The sequence below is a fragment of the Cyanistes caeruleus genome, chromosome 9 (assembly GCF_971803275.1).
Source record: "Cyanistes caeruleus chromosome 9, bCyaCae1.hap1.1, whole genome shotgun sequence".
Taxonomy (NCBI): domain Eukaryota; kingdom Metazoa; phylum Chordata; class Aves; order Passeriformes; family Paridae; genus Cyanistes; species Cyanistes caeruleus.
In genome coordinates, this window is record NC_141709.1 from 2,173,137 (window position 1) to 2,193,805 (window position 20,669).

The following is a 20,669-nucleotide window of genomic DNA, read 5'->3' on the forward strand; positions in this document are numbered from 1 at the left end:
AGCCATCATGCAATCAAACAAAAATTCCAGAGCATCAGAGACAGAAGCATTTGAAGGAAAAGGAAAGATGCACTTACTGTTGAGAGCCCAAATACCCTGATTTTCTTGTCTTTACTATTATGTTCAATTTTCCCTCCTCCAAGGCACTTGCACTCATATCCCAGCTTTTCCATCTCAGGATTTACTTTTTCAAATATATGATCTGCACAGGAAGAATGGTGAGAGCCATTAGAACAGGAACTAGGAGTTACATAGTCTACAACTCATTTTTAGACACTTTTATATTTTACCTACGAGAGGTTTCTCTTCAGAGGCATAGAAAAGTCGCAGTTAAAGCCCTTTTGATTTTTACTTAGCATATATAATTCTCAAAAATGAGGCTGCTTGTCAGGAAAATTAATCCACAAACACCAGAGGTTTATGTCCGAAAAGGAGACAGAGGTGTCCTATAACTTTATTCGAATAAATGCCATGGGGCATTTCCCCTGGGGTCTCTCAAACTGATAAAGGACATAGCCTCTTTTTTATTCTAATTTCCCGGCCGCATTTCCCTCTTTTCTCCCTGGTTGAGGTATTTGAGAGATACAGACTTCCCCAATTGCCTGACAGACCCCCTTTCTAATGTGTACTCCCTCACCTTTTTTTCCTTTTCTCTCTGTTCTTTTTTCTGTCAATCCAGGGATTTAGCACAGTCTTGAGTGAGTAACAGTCCGTGTCAATCAGTGGAATTCCTATGGAATTTATGGACCCCCCTCCATCGCTTCTTTCACCTCTCACTATCTGGCCTTATGCACCACCAGGCCCACAGCTCGGAAAGACACCTCATTCCTTTCAACTGGGTTCCGAAACAGCACCTGACAGATAATTCGCCCCAGTTTTCATGTCACACGGGGAGTGCAGAAAGTGGGGAAAAGGAGACTTTTGAGCTCCTCAGGCCGGGGCTCCCGCTCTGCCTCAGACCCGTCGGGGTCCGGCGGCCGCATCCCGCCGCCGGAGGGGCCCCGCTCCGGCCACTGCCCGCTCGCCCCCGCGCCCCGCGGGGCTGTCACGCACTGTGGAACTCGGCAGCCTTGGTGCCGCGGACGATGTCCCGCTGCTCGCCGCCGCCCGGGCGCTGCAGGCGCACCAGGATGTACTTGAAGGTGCCCTCGGGGTCGATCTCCACGTCCCTGACGGCCGCCATGGCGCTGCCGCCGCGGGGGCGGGAAGGCGGGGGGGCGGAGCGGGCGCCATGGCGGCCGTGAGGCGGGACGGGCTGTGGGCGGTGGCTCACCGTGAGGGGAAGGGAGGGAGCGGCTCCTTCAAGGTGCCCGCCGATAAAAACTTAATTTTAGCGTTAGGTCAAGTTGCAAAGCATCGACAGAACCTGTATTTCTACGGTATTGCATTCTATTCTACAGATCGCTCTTGCCTTGGTAGCCACATACAGCCTTAAAAATAGCAGCACAGCATCTGCTTAAAAAGAAGTAAATGACTATTTCTCTGATTTCCATAAAAATGGTTGGTTCAGTTACGGAGTCTGACAACGAATCCCCAAGTCAGGAGAAGCATTAAACCAATATAATTAATATTTTAACTTCTGACCTGGCACTGAGGTTATCTGAGCCTCGGGGTGGTCTCTTCCTGACAGAAGCCCTCATAGCAATAAAACTACACTTTTACCTGATGCTCCTCTGTGAGCACCAAGGCACCAAAAGCAAAGAAATAAAGTATTTTGCATAGACTACAAGAGCAGGAGTTGACTACTGCCTCTAAAACTAAATTGCAGATGGTACCTGCAGGGCCAAGGCAAAGCAAGGGGTTCATGCCAGAGAAAAGGGTCACAGGGAGGCTGGTAGCTCTAACAGCCAATATTCCATAGGTTATATTTTAGTTATATTTTACTGAAGATGAAGAAGAAACACAAATCTAACTCGTGGTTGCTTCATTTTATAGGTGCACCTGATGATTTCGGCAAGCCCCACGCTACTTGATTGTACAGTCACAGATGTGCAGAATGAATAATTTCATAGAAACACTGAATGGTTTAGGTTGAAAGGGACTTTAAAGATCTTTTATTGCTAACCCTTGCCACAGGCAGGGACACCTTCTACCACCCCAAGTTACTCCAAGCCCCATCCAATCTGGCCTTGAACACTTCCATGGATGGGGCATCCACTGCTTCTCTGGGCATCCTGTGCCAGAGTCTCACCATCATCACAGTGAAGAGCTTCTTCCCCATATCCAATTGAAACCTATTTTCTTTCAGTTTAAAGCCATCCCCCTTGTTACCACTTCACTGAAGACTAAATCTGTAATAATTGCCAAAGGAAAAACAAATGTTTTCATACAGTACAGAAGTAAGAGCATATTGTATCAAGTGTTTACTCCAAAATCAGGGAAAATTCATATTTTAAAGACTAGAAATTTTCTTAAGACTTCAAAACATCTGGCACTTCAACATAACTCCATTTTTAACTTATATCATAAATCACTTCTAACTGAAATATTTCATTCTTTTCATACATACAAATATTAAGTTGTTGAAATTAATTTCTCCATCAATAATGATTTTAAAATCTAAAACCAATACTTGAATACACAAACAAAATGCTACATAAATTAAGATAGAGTGAAAAACATCAGTAAAAGAGAGGAAGAGTACATATCGTCTAAATATAGCATTTAGAGATACTACAAGGTAAATGTAAATTGGTGGCTAGTTAGACTATTTTGAGATTTGTTACTTTACACTGAAGCTTTTTACTGAGATACTTTATTAACTGTAACAAATGTTAACGTAAAAAATTCAAGCATTTTGTTATTTCACAGACTATTGTCAGTTACCTTGTTTATGCACAGAGCAATAGCAAACCTGAGAGAGGGAAAAAAAACCCCAGAGCTCTAGAGAGCTAAATCCTTACTAACTAAATTTTAAGAGGCAAAGAGGTGTGAAGGGCTTTAAGTAGAAACCAAGCCTCCTGCCTCAGCTGTTCGGGATTTTCAAGGCAGGCAGAGAAAGTGATAAAACCTAAGCTTAGTTAGGATAATGAGCCTTAGAGAATCTTGTGGGGTTGAGGTGGTTGTTTAAGCTTACTTTTTCTGGCAGTAAAGGCCTCTAGGATTAGTGCTTTAAGTTTTTTTCCAGTAATCTTGGAAGGTCTGGTTTTGTTGTGGTTGGTTTTGTGTGTTTAGCTTGTACCTTGGTAGTTTTATTTACCAGTCTATCCTAATATCTTGTGTTCTGAGATTATAAAAGTTATCTGTTTGCATGAACTCTGTTTTTTCTTTTTCACTGGAATGGTTTCCTTCATTTCCTCAAGTCTGCTGCATGGCTGTGAAAACCTTTATTACCCCATTTCTGTTATGATGCAGGATCTAGCAACAAACAATAGTGGTAAAGATGGCAAAGGAAATACTTGTGGCATAACTTAGCAGCTAAACTTGAAAGGAATTTGCTGTCAACAAGGACAGGCATCAGGCTTCACCCAACAAGAGTTTGAGCAGATAACTTTGTGATTTAGTCATAATCCCAGCAGAGCTTTGTCCCGTTTTCTTTAATGCTTTTCCCTTCCCAAGCACCCATCTTATCCAAGAGTAGTTTCCTATGCCATGCCCAGGTAGAGGAGCTTCCTGTGGGCTTTTAGGCTGCAGACAAAAATTCCCCACTGCTGATGGGAATTGTTGGTGCGTCACTTTGTGGGCCTCAGGGGTGCAGAGAGGATGGCATGGGGTGACAGGGGTCTTCAACCAGACACAGCCTGTCTCCAACAGAACTGCATGGAGGGACTTTCCTTTTGTCATGGGCTTCCTCATGGCTAACTGGGAAAGGGAGCTTGGCACTATTTAAAAAAAAAAATTAAGTTTTTTGTATTTATTTGGTCAAGTGACATCTCGTGTCTTTGCAGCGGAATTCTAAAAAACATTGTTTGGGTCTTGTTTGGCATTGTGGTTTGCAGGATTTGGACTGCACTCAAATGACTAAAATTGCTCTTTTTATGTCCTTCCTATCATTAGATCCTGTGAGCCAGGAGTATCCTAATGCAAAAAAATCTTCATTTATTTAGCAATTTTAACTCTAAATAGCAAGTGACTAGAAAAGTAATATTATTATTTTTGCAAAGCTGTTAACTATACACTGTGCTGCAGTGAAACTCAGCATGAGATTCTCTCCTGCCATTGGATCAATCCAGGCTACAGGAAAAGGGAAGCCATCACTTTGAACTCCAGGTGTATAAATTTCTCCTTTTATTGAGTTCTCTGACAGAGAGCACAAGATGGAAGGATACATTTAGCCTATGCTTGTATTACAGGAAAATATTAAGGAAATGCTTTTAAAGTAGGTGCTTTCCATCACATGCAACCCTCACACAACAGAGAAAATAAAATGAAGGCTAATGTTTAGCTGTACTTGCAAATGTATTTTTTATTCCAGATGGGGAGTAACCCTGGGATTGATCAGAAGAATGCATAATACACTTGTGCCAAGGAAATGCACTGTTGTAAATTCTGCCATGGACATCAAAGATCACAGGTCTTCTTTTCTGCTTGCCCCATTCAATTTAATAGGATTTAATAAAGATTCTTCTTCTACAGCTGTTGATTAGCAGCTTCTCAGATTAGCAAAGAGGCCAGAACAAATGCAGGATAATAACATTATCTCTCTTGGGATTAACATCTTTGGCAGCTGTGTGTTTATAGCTTAGGAGCCAGAGACATGGTTTGTGTGCTGAAGTTTAGGAATCCAGGCCAACCTCCAGCATGCTGGAGTGTGAAAGGCCTCTTCTGGACCCCTCATATCTTGCTTTCATAAATAATGATCCCTTTCAGAAACTGAACAAGATCTGGGGAAAACCAAGTTTTGCTCTGCTCCTCATAGAAGGCAGTTTTATAACCCCCTCACAGCTGGCTAAAAACCCCTTTAATTTCTGGTCTACATTTACTCACAAAAGGGTTTTTTGTACCAGCTCTATCTGTTTATGTACAGAACACTTTCTGAGCACCTTCTTCACTTTTCTGAGCCTTCTTCTTCCCCAGGCTTAAACACAAATTTGTAATAGGCTTCTGGAGAGGTTATTTCTGTAGAAGGGACCTCATGGCATGTATCTATTCCTTGAAAAGCCTGGACTTTCCTACCAGGAGGTGTCGTTCTTTTGGCTCTCCTTCTGAATGACCATGAATATCACCTGCCTGTCACAGGATTGTTAATGTTTGAAGTGAGAGAACACGGGGCACGCCCAGAATCCCCTTGTTCAATGAAACAGCTCTCAAGGTTTGTTTCCAGGGCTCTGCTGTCCTTTGGTTGTCCTTCCCTGCTCTTGGTGTCCGTGCCTTGCACCATATGTTGGGGGCATGATGGAAGCAGCGTGCAGGTGATGATTCCCGAGGCCCAGCTGTTCCTTTGTGGTCTGCAGAGACAGACAGTGTGAATGAGCTGTTTAATTGATCAGAGTTCATTTATGTGGGATATGTGACATCCTGGGTATCAGGATGGGCCTTTCAGCTGCTTTTCTTCAAGATAAACTGACACATTTGTATTCATGGAGTAGAGATATGAGGGGTTTTTGACTGGTAGATTTAGAGCTGGAAGCACTCAGCAGGGAAACCATGCCCTTCCTTTGTCATGATGTTGGGATTGTGGCTCCTAAGAAAAAATCAGAATAAGATGATGGATGGGGAGTGTAATGGTATGAAGTCTTACTAGCATAATTCTGGATATAAATTGAAATTATGTCCTTTGAATTAACCTTTAGATAAACCTTTGTCTGTCTTTGATTCTAGAGGGTACAGAGCAGCTGCACTCCTAATTTACTTACCTTCAGGTGGGCATAAATCTGGATCTTTCATTTTATTTTGAGACTAGGGTAGCTTCCCCACTGTGTTTATGTACCCCCATTGTGGGGATTTAGATTAAAAGAACTCTCAGCTGCCTGAAGAATGTTTTATGTAGGCCCAGTATTATTTTATAGCTGGTAAATGGCAATTCCTTCTCTTTCTGCTGATACAACACCTGTTATGAAAGTGCTATTGCTTCTGTGGGCCAAATAACCAGACTCTGCTACTGATTGCAATCATGTGATTACAAATGATGGGTAAGTGCCTGTTGATAAATGAGAGGAAAAAACCATGAAGGATAAATACAGAATCACAGAATCAATCATTTGCTTGGAAATCCTTGTAAAATCAGAATCCAAATAAAAACCTAACTCTGCCAAATTCACCACTAAACCATAAGCACCTAAATATCTCCACCAGTTCCCTGGGCAGGCTGTTCCAGTGCTTGACGACCCTTTACATGAAGGGTTATTAACAGGGTCTGTGGGATGGGGTACGTGCTCAGCACTTGAGAAAACTCACTTTGTGGATAGTGTTTTAGGCTCAAACATAAAAGTGCAACAATTTCAGGATGGGTGACAGATCATCCTTCCTGATGAGTCAAGAAATCTAAAAGTGTTGGAAGTACAAAGTCTTCGCTGGAAAAGTTAAAGTATTGTTTTCAAGACCTGGAAATAAGGGAAGTCCTCATTTTCTTGGTCCCAGTTAACTGGAACTTCAAAAGGCCTTGTGGAGCCAGTTTGTTGGGGTTTTCTTGTCTGGGAAATGATAGAATTAAGCAATTTAACACCATGGTTTTCAATGTTAGTGATGAGTTCTTTGTTCTTGAAACAACAATTAGATGCGGCAATTAAAGTAGACTTCACTAATGATCTTGTGTTTTAAAAGCCTGTCTTAAAAAGTAATTACTTATCCAGCTGGTGGAAATAAATTTATTTCTCTGAATAATTCACAGATGGGAATAATTCATAGATGGTATGGTTGTGGCAGAAAAAGCTCCTGAAAGAGTTCTTAATTCAAGAACTTCTGTTCCCTCATGGTCTATTGACTGAGAAAAGTCATGAGTGGTATGAACGATACACTTTGATGGCTGTTCTTGGGTTGGGTTTTACTTCTCAGTGCTGTGCAGTTTTTCCTTGAGCTTTGGTCTTCTGCCTTGAAGAGTTCTCCTACCCAGTGGCAACTTCTCATTCCACAGAATTCCAGTAGTTTTGGTGATAGACCTTTCATGATTGTTATATTTTTTATAATTAATGCTCTGTGTAATAATTAATGATTGCTCTTGAATCCTGCTGTAAGTTAAGGACTCAAACATGTTAAATACAGTGTCCATTGATGTATAAAAATGATATACCTGAAGCTGAACTTGAGCACTGAAGAGAACAGACCAGAAGCTTGGAATTGATAAACTCATAGTGAAATGCATTAGGAAAGAAGTGAAGCTGCTACATCTTCCTTTTTGTAGCCTTTTCATTTGCTGATACAGCAAATGAAGAATAGTTGGCCATGTCAGCACTCCAGTGCTGCTGATAAGCTCACATGCTCTCTGATAAGTCAAAACAATATTTTATTGGAACAGAGCTAGGCAGAAGCTATGCAAAGAATCTGCAAAACAAAAACCATATCTCACGATGACCACTTTTACAGTCTCAACCACCTATTTAACCTCCTAATCCCAAAACTTGCTCTCACTCCCCTCACTTGCCAAAAGCTGTAACTGTTCTGTTCCTCAGAGCCAGCATCTCCTGCCAGTGCCACTTTTGGGACATCTCCCCTGCTGAGACCGTGGGGCTGTGGAACAGAGCTGCACAGTAAGTGAATAATCAGTGCATGCATTATATTATATACTTATGCTTTCTACGTGTACATGAAGGGTGAAAAGGCTCCAAGCACTTCTCTGCCATGATTTCCAAAGTGAAATTAGAAATAATCAAGTTCTGCGTGGGATCAGTTCCACCTGCAGCTGCAGGCAGCCAATGTGTGATGTTAAGGGCAGTCCTGCTTTTATCTTAACTCGAGGTGTGAGTTGTTGTTTCCTCTTCTCCTTGGCTCTGTTTTGTGTTTCAATGCTCTGAATCATAGCTGGCCAGTGCAAGTGACTCCCAGCCTCAGGTTAGATTCTTCAGAGTATATTTTTGCCTCTCTGGAGGAAATTGAATTCTATGAGTCACATCAGAATTCCCGAAATGAGAAGTGGAGATAAGACTTTCTGACTCCTGGGGTTCCACTCCAGACAGAGTGGAGACTGCCTTAGGCAGCCTTGAGAAATTCCAGCGTCTTTGTAGCAGTTGCATTGCCCACCTTATTCACACTTAATCAGACACAGAGGCTGAGGGATGAGTATTTCTTCGGAAATTATCTTTTACTCCCATCTGGACCTCAGGGAAAATTTGTGCCTTAAACCCTTTGTCTCTTAATTTCTAAAGAATTAAGTGTTGCAAGCTCCTCTCCAAACAGGAAACACCTTCACTACTGGCACTAGAACTCCTTTTCCCCCCTCAAGGCTGGCTAAATCTCTTATTTTTCCTCTCCTAGTGAGTGTGGGTCACTTGTGGGTAAAGCTGGAGTTTTTTCCACTATTTCAAAATTTCAAGTGGTTCTATGACTCTTTGCCATGGGATAAACCGTTCATTATACGAAGCACTTTGAGAAAAATACTTATTGAGTGTTTTAATTTAGGAGTGACAAAAATATCTTTTAGGAGAAAGATGGAACTGGATTACTCAGATGCACTTAAAGCTCTATTTTTGTCTGTTGATATGTAAATGCAGATACAATCTTGTGGATAAAGAACCAGTCTTTAACAAAGGCATGAGAAATTAATCTCTGTCTTTTTCTAGATTTTCAAATGTACACCTATATACTCTGTTTATCTGGGATTTGTCTTGGATTTATGATTTCTTCATGTTCAACAGAGTTTCAGATAAAGTAAAATAATTTTTCACTGCATTACATTTTCTCGAGATATTGATACAGATACTGAAAAAAATATTTCTTGAACCAAAACTTACAAATTCCCAAGGCAGACTCTACAAAACCCCTGTTTTATCAATTCATGGCCTCTTCAGAAATTTTCAATTACATCTTTGCAACTACAAATCAATCCACCACTACTTGTTATGCACCAAGTGGATGTGAAACACTGTTGATCACGTGTCTCCTAAGTACTCTAAAACACATTTTGGGTTTTAGAAGAATGTAAAGATTTCTTTCCTCCAGCACCCTTTTTTAAAGTGGGGTGGGAATAAAACAGTTCTCTTGGACAGAGAGGATTCTTTGAAAAACTGCCCTTTGAGCAGTGATTCCATCCCTTGTGTGCTCATTTTATGGTGATTTCAGCTAAGCATTGTTCCACTTGTTTCCTCATAAGAATGTCTCATGGGACAATATTAAAAATCTTAATTATAACAAACCACAGTGCGCTATTGTTTCTTTATTTACTGACACAGCCTTGAGGCACAAGCCAGGTTGATCTGCCAGGAACAGATCAATCACATCAATGTCAGCTCTTCTTGACAGCTTAGAAACGTTCTGCTGATTTTTCAATGGTTTTCTTTAACATCTTTCAGTGTTCTAGTGTCTTCTCTAGGTGCCACTATGGAAGGCCCAGCTTCTAATTACCTTGATCTTCTTTTCTGAAATGCAGACAGGCAATATTTGCTTTTTGTCCAACTTTTTATACTTTTTTCTCATGCTCTCAAAGTTAATTACTGAGGGTTTGGATCTTTTAACTGTAGCTTGATTGGTTGTAACCAACCTAAATATTCTTCACTCCATAATCTGACCTGTTCTCTTTTCCCAATGCATGACACTCTTGCAGTGAATATTAACTTTATGTAGAAAGAAATTACATTTGACTTGTCCTCTGTCAGATGCTGTCCTTTAAACAGCAGACCTGGCTGGATTTTGTTGGTTTTATTCCTAATATGTTTATATAGCACTTTCTTATCCTTTATGTCTCATAGTAGCCTCTTAAGTGAGCCTTCCAACTGGAAAATTAGTTGTGGCTACATAATTGCTGTTTTTAAGGGAAAAGGAGCAAGAAGCATTCAGCATTTATTAAAAATTTAGAGTCTCCTATTTTTCTGGCAGAGAGGAATTGTATTAATTTTAAGGAATTGTGCTCATGTAGCATAAGAAGAGAGTAACAACTTCATCCAGCTCTGTACAGCACAAGAAAGCAGGCTCTTACATTCCCAAATCAATTGGCAAAAGAGTAAGAAAGCATGAATGTGAAATAACTTTGAGAAGAGAATAAATAATTAACACAGAAAGCAGCTAAAGTCAGGCTGCATGGCATTTTTAGCTCTATCATCTACAGTTCTACCTAAGTAACTGTACCACAGGTATTTTTCCTGAAAGGTATATGTAGTTTAGCATCCAACATGAGCTTTAGCTCACAGGAATCCCAGTCCCCTTGAAGTTTTTAAGTGCCTTTGACTTTTAATAATGAGGTTTTAACAATGAGGTTTTAACCTCTATGGTGGGATTTTGAGAATGATTTTCAGGCTTTCTTTTTTCCTGAAAATTTTGTCTTCATTTTTGCCTCCATTTCCATACAGGGAAATAAGAATATAATCAGTGGATAGCAGAATTCCCTGGGAAAAACCAAAAAGAGCCCCATGTCAGTGATGCACAAGGGAATACAGCCAACAAAAAGAAACAGTCTTTTTTTAGGCTGGAGTTTTTACAAGCATATTACTTGTAGGCTTTGGTGTTTTGTTATTTTTTGTGGGGCTTTCTTTATCTGCTGCAGACAAGAGGTCTCAGACAGCCCCTGCAAAGGAAGACTACTGTAAACTACGAAATAAGCTCTTCCTTCCTCCGGAGATTCCACTGGCAAATGAATTCTGATAAAGTTTCCTCAGAACTTTCTTTGGTTTCTCCTACGACAAGGATGAGCACTTACCAGTAGGAAGCTCATTAAAAGACTTGGAGAAGGGAATCTCCAGGAAAAGACGTAGCATTTTCTGCCTCTTGGCACCTGGGAGCATAAAAACCATCCTGAAGTTTTCTATAAATTTTCTGTGCATACAGTTACAACAGCTGATCAGTGTTTTAGAAAACGACAACAAAAAAAAAACAACCCTGCCCTATCAAGACTGATTAACATTAGTTAATTATTTAAACTGATTAGTTTGTAATAGAATAATGTTTATAGAACCCCTGTGAAATTAGGCCCTGCTATGTAATGTGCTGTACAGGTACATTAAAATAGCAACTTCTGTCTGTGTTCTTCAGGTGGTAAAGCCTCCTGAAAGAAAAGGGCTGGCAAACAGGAAGATTTTTCATTCCCAGTTTGAGGCTAGATAAGCAGCAGTCCTGATCTAATGCTGCCTGCAAGCCTCAGAAAGTCTGGTTCTTCTAAGCAAGGCTTGCCCAAGCCAGCCAAAAGCTAAGCTCAGCATTCCAGAGTTTCTTGACCATCCATTTGTGTTTCTAGCTTTGCTAGTTCCCACCAGCTAGCAAGTGTTCCTCTGCCTACAAATAATTCAGTGTGTTGTGCTTAATCTTCATTCTCTTTAGTAACTGGCTTGTTTTCTAAGACTTTTTTCGCAATTTCTAGTCAACTCCCCTGATTTGTTAGTAACAGAGGCTGTTTTAGAATATACTTTTTATTCCATGCTCTTTTCTGAGATTATTTCTCTGGTGGGCAGGCATCTTTGGCTACTTGACAGTTCTGCTTTTTTTTTTTGGTGAAAAAATTGGATGATACCCTTTGATGTTAGCTTGGAATCCAGAAGCCTCTGATTTTTATTCTGTAAGAACAAGCTGAGGCTCCAAAATCAGAGCTCCAACATGCACTTTGTAGACTCTAACTATGCTCTACAGGTATGAAGTGGGTGCTACCCTGTGGCCTCCTATTGCTGCCAGTGCTTGTTGAGTCCTTTGCACGTTCAGCCTCATTAAATCCTATCCATAATGGTGAATCTTTATGCTTTATTAATCAGGATATACACAATAAATGTGCATGAATTCCTGGGGGTTTTTTTTGTCCATCTGAAATATTGTATGTACCTGTTGAGGAGCTGTACTCAATTATTGAGATCAGGACACTGAAGAATACAGTCCAAAGGACTCTTCAAAGTAAGGTCTACATTTCAAGCTTGACTGCTACAAGTGTATTGTGAAGGCTTCCAGCAATCCTGGGGCTGGCAAACCTGACCACAAATGAGAGCTCTGCAAAGCTGGGATCCACAAGGAACCAAACTTGTCCAGTGCTTGACCATGTCCAGTGCTGCACTTTCCATTTTTACTCCAGTTTTGAGTGTTGGTGCCTTTCCTACCAAGAGACTGGAAGAACTGACACCTCCTTGCTACAAAACATTATGCCAGGTAAAAAAACTGGAATCTGCTTATTCATGCAATTAATTCAAGCTAATTGTCATCCTCCTCCTTGACATCCTGGAATTGTGTGTTCCTGTCAGTAAAAGTTTGTGATGTGGCACTTGGCAGTTTGTCAGCACAGCGCGTCTTTCTGGGAGGGTTGATCTGGCAAGGGGAAACATCCGTCTTGACCTGTGGGAGAGCCAGATCCTGGGATTTTCCAAGAAATTTTTTTCCACAAGGAATTTCCCGTCTCGTGAAGGGCAGGCTAGTTGAGGGAATAAAAGGCAGAGCGTTACAGAGTCCAGACACTTGGAGCTGAGCTTGATTTTCAAGGCTGGTTCATCCAGTTAGCCACGGAAAGCAGGTTTTGGGAAGCAGCTCAGAGGAATTCTGTCACCTGGACACTGCAGTTACAAACTGTGAGTAGAAATGGACTTTGCTATTCTGTTTCACTGCCCAGCTAAAGGAGAACTGGAAATCTGTGTTCATGTTCCTTAAAAGATGCTTACATTTTAAAGCATCTTGATATTAAAAACTGTTTTAAAATGAGTAATTTCCTAGAAGTGGAAATCCTACTTAAGTCTTGTTTAAAAGTACGTAGCAAAAATTGCATGGTCAGTAGCTTACATGGAATTTTGGCAGCTCGCTATTTGTTTTTTACAAATGTGTTTCTTTTATTTCTCATAGCTGTCTGCTAAAAGATAAAACTCTCAGAAACATGATTTGCTTGCAGTTCTTCTCTCTTCTTACCTATGGTAAGTGTGTATTTCCCTGTGTAGAAAAAGTGGGGTGGCAGTATTAGTGTGACAGTTCTCTCTGAGCTCAGCATCAGACAGAATTTTTGAACCTGCCTTCATTAACCTGAGGCTGTGTTCACACAGAAAAATCTCTGGATGCAATTGCAGGTTTTCCCTGCTTGCCTGTCAAAGTCATAATTGGCTCCTGTAGTCTCAAAGCTTTGTGTGATCAGACAAGGTTTCACAGGCTGAAGTCCCTGTACTTGAAACTGACTTGCCTGGTTTGAAGCTTTCCAGGTGATTGTTTATAAAATAATTGCCACTATTTTTTATGCATTTTCAGATACTGACAAGTTTGCAGTATTTATAGAGCTTAAATGTCCTCTTCTAGAGAGAGAGGAGAGAAGTCAGACACCAACTTTTGGATATCTTTTTGTTCTAGGACTTACAGTGCTGCAGGGGGTGAATGGGTGGACATACCATTATTCAGACACAAACATGACCTATGGGGAAGCAGAGCTGTGGTGCAGAAGGAAGTATACTAACCTGGTTGCCATCCAGAACAAGGAGGAAATCAATCATCTCAACGCCTTCTTACCCTTCAATCCGGGTTACTACTGGATTGGAATCAGAAAAGTTAATGGTGTGTGGACCTGGACTGGAACTAACAAGGAACTGACAGAAGAAGCAAGAAACTGGGCATCAGGGGAGCCAAATGGCAAAGGGAACAACGAGGACTGCGTTGAGATCTACATCAAAAGAGGGAAGGATGATGGCAAATGGAATGATGAGAAGTGTGAGAAAAAGAAGGTTGCCTTGTGCTACACAGGTATGGTGTGATAAAGGTCATTCCAGTGTGACCCTGGGGAGATGAGGTGGTGCCTGGGATGAGTTGTTTAACTTCATCTAATATTTACCTCAGAACAAGTGGTCTTGGAGTTTCCAGCCAGCAGAATCCTTTTACTGTGAGCTAGTCTGTAAAAGGTGTGCATTTCAGAAATTCTTCTGTGAAATGACAGGATAATCCTAAATACCAAACCCTCTGATTCTCTTTTGCTATACAAAAGGCTTGTTTAGTGTCAGAAAGATAAACCAAGTGCTAACCATGTTTCATTAGTGGCTGTTGTTGATTCTTTCATAATTTGCTTTATTATTTTTTTTTTTTCCAGCTTCTTGCAACCCATCTCTCTGCAGTGGCCATGGAGACTGCATAGAAACCATCAACAACCACACCTGCCATTGCAACCCTGGGTTCTATGGGCCTGAATGCGAGTTTGGTAAGATTATTTCATCCTCCTTTTTGACTAACTCATGCTAGCTGGTGTTCATTTTGGCTTCTTGGTTTACCTGCTCAGCCAAAGAGATTGACTGTGTACCTTCTTGTGCTTCCTTGAAGTCAAGAGTTGTGATCCACTAAAGAAACCTGATCATGGGAGCCTTGAGTGCCACCATCCATTGGGGGATTTCAACTACAACTCATCCTGCACAGTTCAGTGTGAGGAGGGCTATGAGCTGACTGCACTGGAATCTGTTCACTGTACCTCTGCTGGGGTCTGGTCTGCCCCCCTTGCAGCGTGCAAAGGTGAGCTTTCTGCATTGTACACAGCCCTGTAAACCTCAGTGCTGCTCTGGCACTAGGGACAAATGGAAGTCTGGCCAATTCCTTTGTAACTAATTCCATGGTGTAGGTGCTATTTTATTTCAGCACACAGGTCTCTGTTCCTGAGGAGGTGAAATGAGTAGGATGAATGTTCTGGCCTTGTTTCTTGCAGGGAAAGACTTTTCCAACTCTTAAGTAGGAACAGGGAATTGAGATGACCTAGCTGAGAGACTGCTTTCAACAGGCCAGTTAATCTTGATTGTAGAAATAAATTTTTGAGGTGTTTGGCTTAGAACAAGATACTTTTCTAAGCAAATAAAAGCATCAAAGATCACCCATCAGCAGTCAAAATAGAGAAATGTTGGATTATAAATAGTTGTTGTCATGAGCTGCAGAAGAATTAACAGTCTTGCCTTAAGAGCCAGTTTCCTATTTTAAAATATTTCCTGCTTTCTGAGATGGTGGCATCGTAGCTCCCTTCTAAAGCTGTTCCTGTTTAGTGGGTGTGTTGCTAAGTTTCAGAAAAGAAAAAAAAAACTTTTTATGGTTTGTTGCAAGCTAAGCTCTGAGCTGTCTCTTGTGCCTTTCAGCTGTGACCTGTCCTGCCTTGGAAATGCCTGTCCATGGGGCTGTGAACTGTTCCCATCCCTCTGTGCAGCTCACCTGGGGAACCACCTGTGAGTTCACCTGCGAGGAAGGCTTCACCCTGACAGGACCAGCTACGCTGCAGTGTGGCTCTTCTGGGGCCTGGGACAGGCAGCAGCCAACCTGTGCAGGTAATTTCCTTCTGGCTGCTCAGCTGAGCCCCCAGGGCTGTCAGCATTGCTGTGCTGTTGTCCTGAAGCCCCTGTGCTGACGGCTGTGGTGCTCCTTGTGCTGCAGCTGTGAGGTGTGAGGCTGTCCCGCGGCCAGCAGAAGGCTCTGTGAGCTGTGACCACGCTCCTGCAGATCTCACCTCAGGCTCCCGCTGTGATTTCCAGTGCAGCGAGGGATATGTCCTGGAGGGCTCATCCAGCACCGAGTGCCTGCCACAGGGACACTGGTCAGAGCCAGTGCCCAAATGCAAAGGTAAGACTTGCTGGGTTGGAAACCATCGATTAAAGTTTGAAGAATGTGAAGAGACTTTCTCAATCAAGCGTAATCAAAGAGTAACTTTCATCCCCACCATGTCTGCAGGGCTTTTCATAAGCAGATCTCAAGGTGGGGTCATTTAGACTTATGATTAGTGAGGAAACAGCAGTGCAGTGTGACAAACAAGACTCTGGGGCAGTGTCCCAAACACACACAATTACACACTTTTAGAGTGGAGTGTTCTGGCAGGGATCTTTATTCCCTAAACCACAAATGGGAGCAAGTGTCAGTTTATGCAGTTCAGGATGGGGAGCTATTCCAAGGATAACTTGTATGCTTTGGGTGCATATTCAAGGGTTCTGGCTGCACTGTGCAGCCTGCTGAAATCTGTTTCTGAGACACTACTAGGTCTGAAGGGAGGTATGATGGCTCTTCAGGGGACAGCTCCAGGCAGGAGTCTTCTTGCCAGCTCCTAGAAGAGTGTTTATCCTGACCTACTCCAAGCTAAGCTCTGAGCTGTCTCTTGTGCCTTTCAGCTGTGACCTGTCCTGCCTTGGAAATGCCTGTCCATGGGGCTGTGAACTGCTCCCATCCCTCTGTGCAGCTCACCTGGGGAACCACCTGTGAGTTCACCTGTGAGGAAGGCTTCACCCTGACAGGACCAGCTACGCTGCAGTGTGGCTCTTCTGGGGCCTGGGACAGGCAGCAGCCAACCTGTGCAGGTAATTTCCTTCTGGCTGCTCAGTTGAGCCCCCAGGGCTGTCAGCATTGCTGTGCTGTTGTCCTGAAGCCGCTGTGCTGACGGCTGTGGTGCTCCTTGTGCTGCAGCTGTGAGGTGTGAGGCTGTCCCGCGGCCAGCAGAAGGCTCTGTGAGCTGTGACCACGCTCCTGCAGACCTCACCTCAGGCTCCCGCTGTGATTTCCAGTGCAGCGAGGGATATGTCCTGGAGGGCTCATCCAGCACCGAGTGCCTGCCACAGGGACACTGGTCAGAGCCAGTGCCCAAATGCAAAGGTAAGACTGTTGGAAATTGCTGTTTTCTGGTCACTGGGGAACACAGAAATCCATATTCCTATAGGGCTCTGTGCTCCCATGCTTTCAGCTGTGCCTTGGGATGCCTGCTCATGGCTCTGAGCAGCTCCCAGTCCAAAGTCAAATCAATCTGAAAATAAATTGTACACCTGTGCAAAAAATTGTGGCCAGAGACAGGAAGGTCCTCTTAACCATCTCTTTTTTATGTTTCAGTCATACAGTGTGAAGCACTGAGCTCTCCTGAGAAAGGCTCTATGGATTGCTCCCACGGGGCTGGCATCTTCACATACAACACCTCCTGCCACTTCAGCTGCCTTGAAGGATGGAGTCTCAATGGCTCTCGTGTTCTTGAGTGCAGCCATTCAGGAAACTGGAGTGCCAGCCTGCCCACATGTGAAGGTATTTTGGCTGTGAGCAGCCACAGAGAGGCTGCACTGGATTTTAAGTCAGATGAGGCATGGAAGGGTGGCAGTGGTGGTAATAGCAACCAGTGAGCTAGAACACATAGAAGCCCATGAATTCAAAAGCCCAAAAAAATCCCTCATTATGCTTGAAAGTAGAAAAGGGGAAAAATCCTAAAAGATCTTGGTGGAAAATACTGATTTCTTATATCTATAAAAAGAACCCCTGCAACCATATTCCGTTTTTTCTGTTTGGTTTTTAAACAAAATATTTCTCATGAGGAACTTTTTTTATCTGAATAGAGGCAAAATTTTTTCTAGAGAAACAGAACCTTATGGGGAAATCTGCATTCATAAGTTTGTTTCTCAGTGGAAAATTTGATAGGTTTTTTTTTTCATCTGGTCTGATAGTTTCTTGGATGAACTCCTCAGCCAAAAAGCCTCACAGAGCTTTTCTCTCAGAGGCTGTAATTTCAAAGGACAGAAAGCTCAGCCTTGCTTCTCATTCAAGGCACTAAGAGCTCTGTCACTGCCCCCAGCTGGAACACCCCTGGCCTGCCTGGAATGCTTCTGCTTGAGGTCCTACAAGCTCAATTCCACTTTCATTTGCTTGAACAGAATTTAGATCCTTGAATAATTTCACTGATCTCAGCAAGATTGCTCAAAGAGGAAAATAGCACACAGGGAGTAAAAATATGAAACCACAACATGAAAAATAAGAGGAGAACAAATTGCTATGCAAGGCTGGAGGTTAGAGACAGACCCTGGTGTAGGGTAGATGTAGAGCATCTTGCCTTGCCATTACTTTGGCAATGGATGGGGAAATTTTTGGTATTCAGCTTTTTACCTTGTGTACAGGAACTCTCCTGTTTCATCAGGAGAAAACTTTAGTGTTACAAGCTGCAGTTCTGGCTGCTCTTGAAGAGCACGAAAAAAGAGAAAGGGCTTCAAAGACCACCCGTGCCCCTTGATCTCACTGAAAACTTTTCATCTTTTCAGCCTCTGACCAAGCCAGCTACATCTCTGTGGGCATAGCAGCCACTTCTGCCTCTCTGCTGTCCACAGCATCATTCCTCCTTTGGCTTGCAAGGCGCTTCCGGAGAAAAGGTGAGCACTTGGTCTGGCTCCACTGCTTTATTTATCTTCCTGACAAACTTTCAGTGGAGGAAAAAAAAAAAACAAACAACCAACCCAAAACCTCCAAAGCCCTATACCTTGCATGTTGAAAAAGTGGTAATTCCCATACTTAGATAAATTCCAAAATAATTTTCAAGAACCCTCCATGTATGCCATGTTTGGCTTTTGGATGAACATCTGAAAATGGAAAAAAATAGTAAACCCCAAATATTTAGACAGCAAGAATTAGGGCTTTTGTCTTGAAATACTAATACCTTTTTCTTGTTCTTCTTGCAGCAAAGAAGTTTGTTCCTTTCAGGTAAGTTGTGTCTCAAAAAGCAACATGAAAAAAACCCCTGCCATCGCTTTGCTAAAATCCATTTGATAAAAACCTGTTGTCATTAAAGCACTTTTCACTTTTTGTTTTACAGGAACTCACAGGAAACAACCAGTGAAGGCAGTTTCCAAAGTGCTGGCCAGAATGTCTAACTCAGATGTTTCAGGTGAGCACATGTGATGGCTTCACTCACAAACTCTCTTCCTTTTAATCACACAAGCAATCAATCAGAGCTGCTAATTGCTGTACAATTGCTGACGCAGCAATATGTGCTTTGGGATACCTAATATGCATCTTGGCATTGCAAGGAAGTTCCTAACAAGACTGATGGATTTATTGCTGGAGGAATGGTTGTTCAGCTCCTTAAAGATGATTGTGCTTAGCATTCTGTCCAGCTGCATTTGGTATTAGGCACACTTTTGTGCTGTTCTGCTACCTGCTGCATACAAAATTCCTCTGAGATGAGAGCAAATACAAATCTCTGCCAGTTTTCTGATTTATGGAGGAATTTTGTTCTCTCCACAGGAATTGCAGCCACCTTCAGTTATGTCTCAGATTTCTGGAGAATGAAACTGCCTGCAAATCAGCAGCTGTCCAGATGTTTTTACCTCTCGCTGACAAGATGATTGACCCTGTGTATGATTCAGAAATCTTGAACTCGAGCTGTCTGGTATTTCCATTGAAGACAAGGAGAAAACTCTGGCCTTCTGGCCAAATCCTGCCTACATTCAGCCATGCAGTTATCCTAAACTGGGAGCTTGCCATCTCCTGTCCAGATGGTGAGCAAACAGTGTGCTGCTGCCTAAAGAGGAGGCTGGTTCCTCCTCTGCTCCACTCAAAGGTACCGAGGTGAGGTGAAGACATGCATTATTTCACATCACTTGCTACACTGCTGGAGGTGTCTCCTCTGGACTCACAGGGGTGATGCTTGCAGAAACAGAAGAATCAGGATGAAAAAAATATTCGCTGAACAGCTTTGAAACTGTTCATCTGGTTTGTGGAATTCAGTTCATTTTTAAGATGTCCCAGTCAATAATTATGCCTGGAGTGATATGGATTATCACCCAATTATTTGGGTTTCTGCTGCATATCCCAGAAAACTTAGATATCTTTTTTTTCTTACACTATAACAGCACTAGGAACCATAGTGCTCACACAAGGTACTCTGGTTTCTGAACACAGCAGGTAGATCTGAAATTACCTCATCCCTGTGGGATTGTGTACTGTAATATGTGTACATACATACATATTTATTTGTGCAGCTTTTACTGTTGATATTTCTGTGCTCTTAACTGTACATGTATTGTAAAATACTTGAGTAGGTCCCTGTGGCTGCTGATCAATTGATCAGAATTTATTTTAAAATAAATTGGAGGTGTTTGTAAAGACTGCATGCCTGCATAATGTTTATGAATGAAATGGAAGACTGAGATTTGCATGTTTATGTATTGAAAATATGAGTTTTTGAGCTGTTAAAAGTCTTCAGATGAGACTCTCTCTTAATTTATGTTTAAGTTATATTTCTAAATTAAAAATCTCTCATTTAACCCAATATGTATTGTCCTATTTGTAACATTTTTTAATAAAATATTTTCAATTTAATACTCCCTATTTGTAAATGTGAATAATTTAAAATTATTTGGGTCAGCCCTGTGACTTGTGGCTCCAACAGAAGAACGTGAGGGTAGGGAGAAGACTGGCTAAAAGCAAGGCTGTCTCTTACTGGAGAATCACAGAATCACCAGGTTGGAAGGGATCTTTAAGATCATCGAGTCCAACCCATGCCCTCAACCAATTTATTTTTTAACCACATCCAGGACTGGTGACTCCACCACCTCTCAGGGCGGACGATTCCAGTACTTTATCAATCTTTCAATAAAAATATTTTTTCCTAACATCCAACTTAAATTTCCCGTGGATCTTTCCGTATTTCCGTAGCAGCCAAGGACAGAGCAGCCAGCAGATGGGGCTGAGTGCCTGGGACTGGCACAGCCAGAGCCGATCCCAAACCAGCATTGCCAGGTGTGACAGGGAGGAGGAAGGATCAGTGGTGTGTCCCAGGTGCCTGGGCCAGCAGCGAGCTCCTGCAGACGTGTGCAGCAAGGGAGGGAAGAGCAGGAAGAGAAGCAAACAGGTGATCTTGGTGCATAAGCACCAGCACAAACCCCTGAGCCCATCCAGGTTTTTTGCAGCTCTTTCTGCTGGGAAGTGGGAAGCACAGCTCTGGTTGC

General features: G+C 42.3%; 1 protein-coding gene across 50 annotated transcripts; it reads left to right on the plus strand.

The window, feature by feature from the left end:
* Window positions 1-983: 983 nt before the first annotated feature.
* Window positions 984-20,045, plus strand: SELE (selectin E). 50 transcript variants are annotated; one of them, XM_086842452.1, is made up of 22 exons: window positions 3,031-3,139; window positions 4,129-4,318; window positions 4,415-4,513; window positions 5,179-5,251; window positions 5,555-5,666; window positions 5,761-5,801; window positions 5,949-6,071; window positions 7,548-7,625; window positions 11,841-12,563; window positions 12,832-12,899; window positions 13,324-13,710; window positions 14,051-14,158; window positions 14,278-14,463; window positions 15,072-15,257; window positions 15,364-15,549; window positions 16,089-16,274; window positions 16,381-16,566; window positions 16,798-16,983; window positions 17,985-18,092; window positions 18,399-18,420; window positions 18,533-18,604; window positions 18,964-20,045. In XM_086842452.1, the coding sequence occupies exons 10-21, from the start codon at window positions 12,863-12,865 to the stop codon at window positions 18,588-18,590; spliced, it is 1,836 nt and encodes a 611-aa protein (XP_086698578.1). In that variant the 5' UTR covers window positions 3,031-3,139; window positions 4,129-4,318; window positions 4,415-4,513; window positions 5,179-5,251; window positions 5,555-5,666; window positions 5,761-5,801; window positions 5,949-6,071; window positions 7,548-7,625; window positions 11,841-12,563; window positions 12,832-12,862; the 3' UTR covers window positions 18,591-18,604; window positions 18,964-20,045. The 50 variants fall into 50 exon arrangements, with proteins under 50 accessions (XP_086698612.1, XP_086698586.1, XP_086698610.1 ...); XM_086842453.1 differs by lacking the exon at window positions 5,555-5,666 and having other exon boundaries at window positions 3,031-3,058; window positions 4,129-4,209; window positions 4,293-4,318; XM_086842467.1 differs by lacking the exon at window positions 5,555-5,666 and having other exon boundaries at window positions 3,031-3,058; window positions 4,129-4,209; window positions 11,841-12,150; window positions 12,271-12,563.
* Window positions 20,046-20,669: the final 624 nt, after the last annotated feature.

Coding starts and splice junctions, on each gene's coding strand:
- SELE (XM_086842446.1), top strand. CDS start 1,086: ATGTCCCGCTGCTCGCCGCCGCCCGGGCGCTGCAGGCGCACCAGGATG. Junction 14,464..15,071: donor CCCCCTTGCAGCGTGCAAAG/GTGAGCTTTCTG, acceptor TGTGCCTTTCAG/CTGTGACCTGTCCTGCCTTG. Junction 15,550..16,088: donor GCCAGTGCCCAAATGCAAAG/GTAAGACTTGCT, acceptor TGTGCCTTTCAG/CTGTGACCTGTCCTGCCTTG.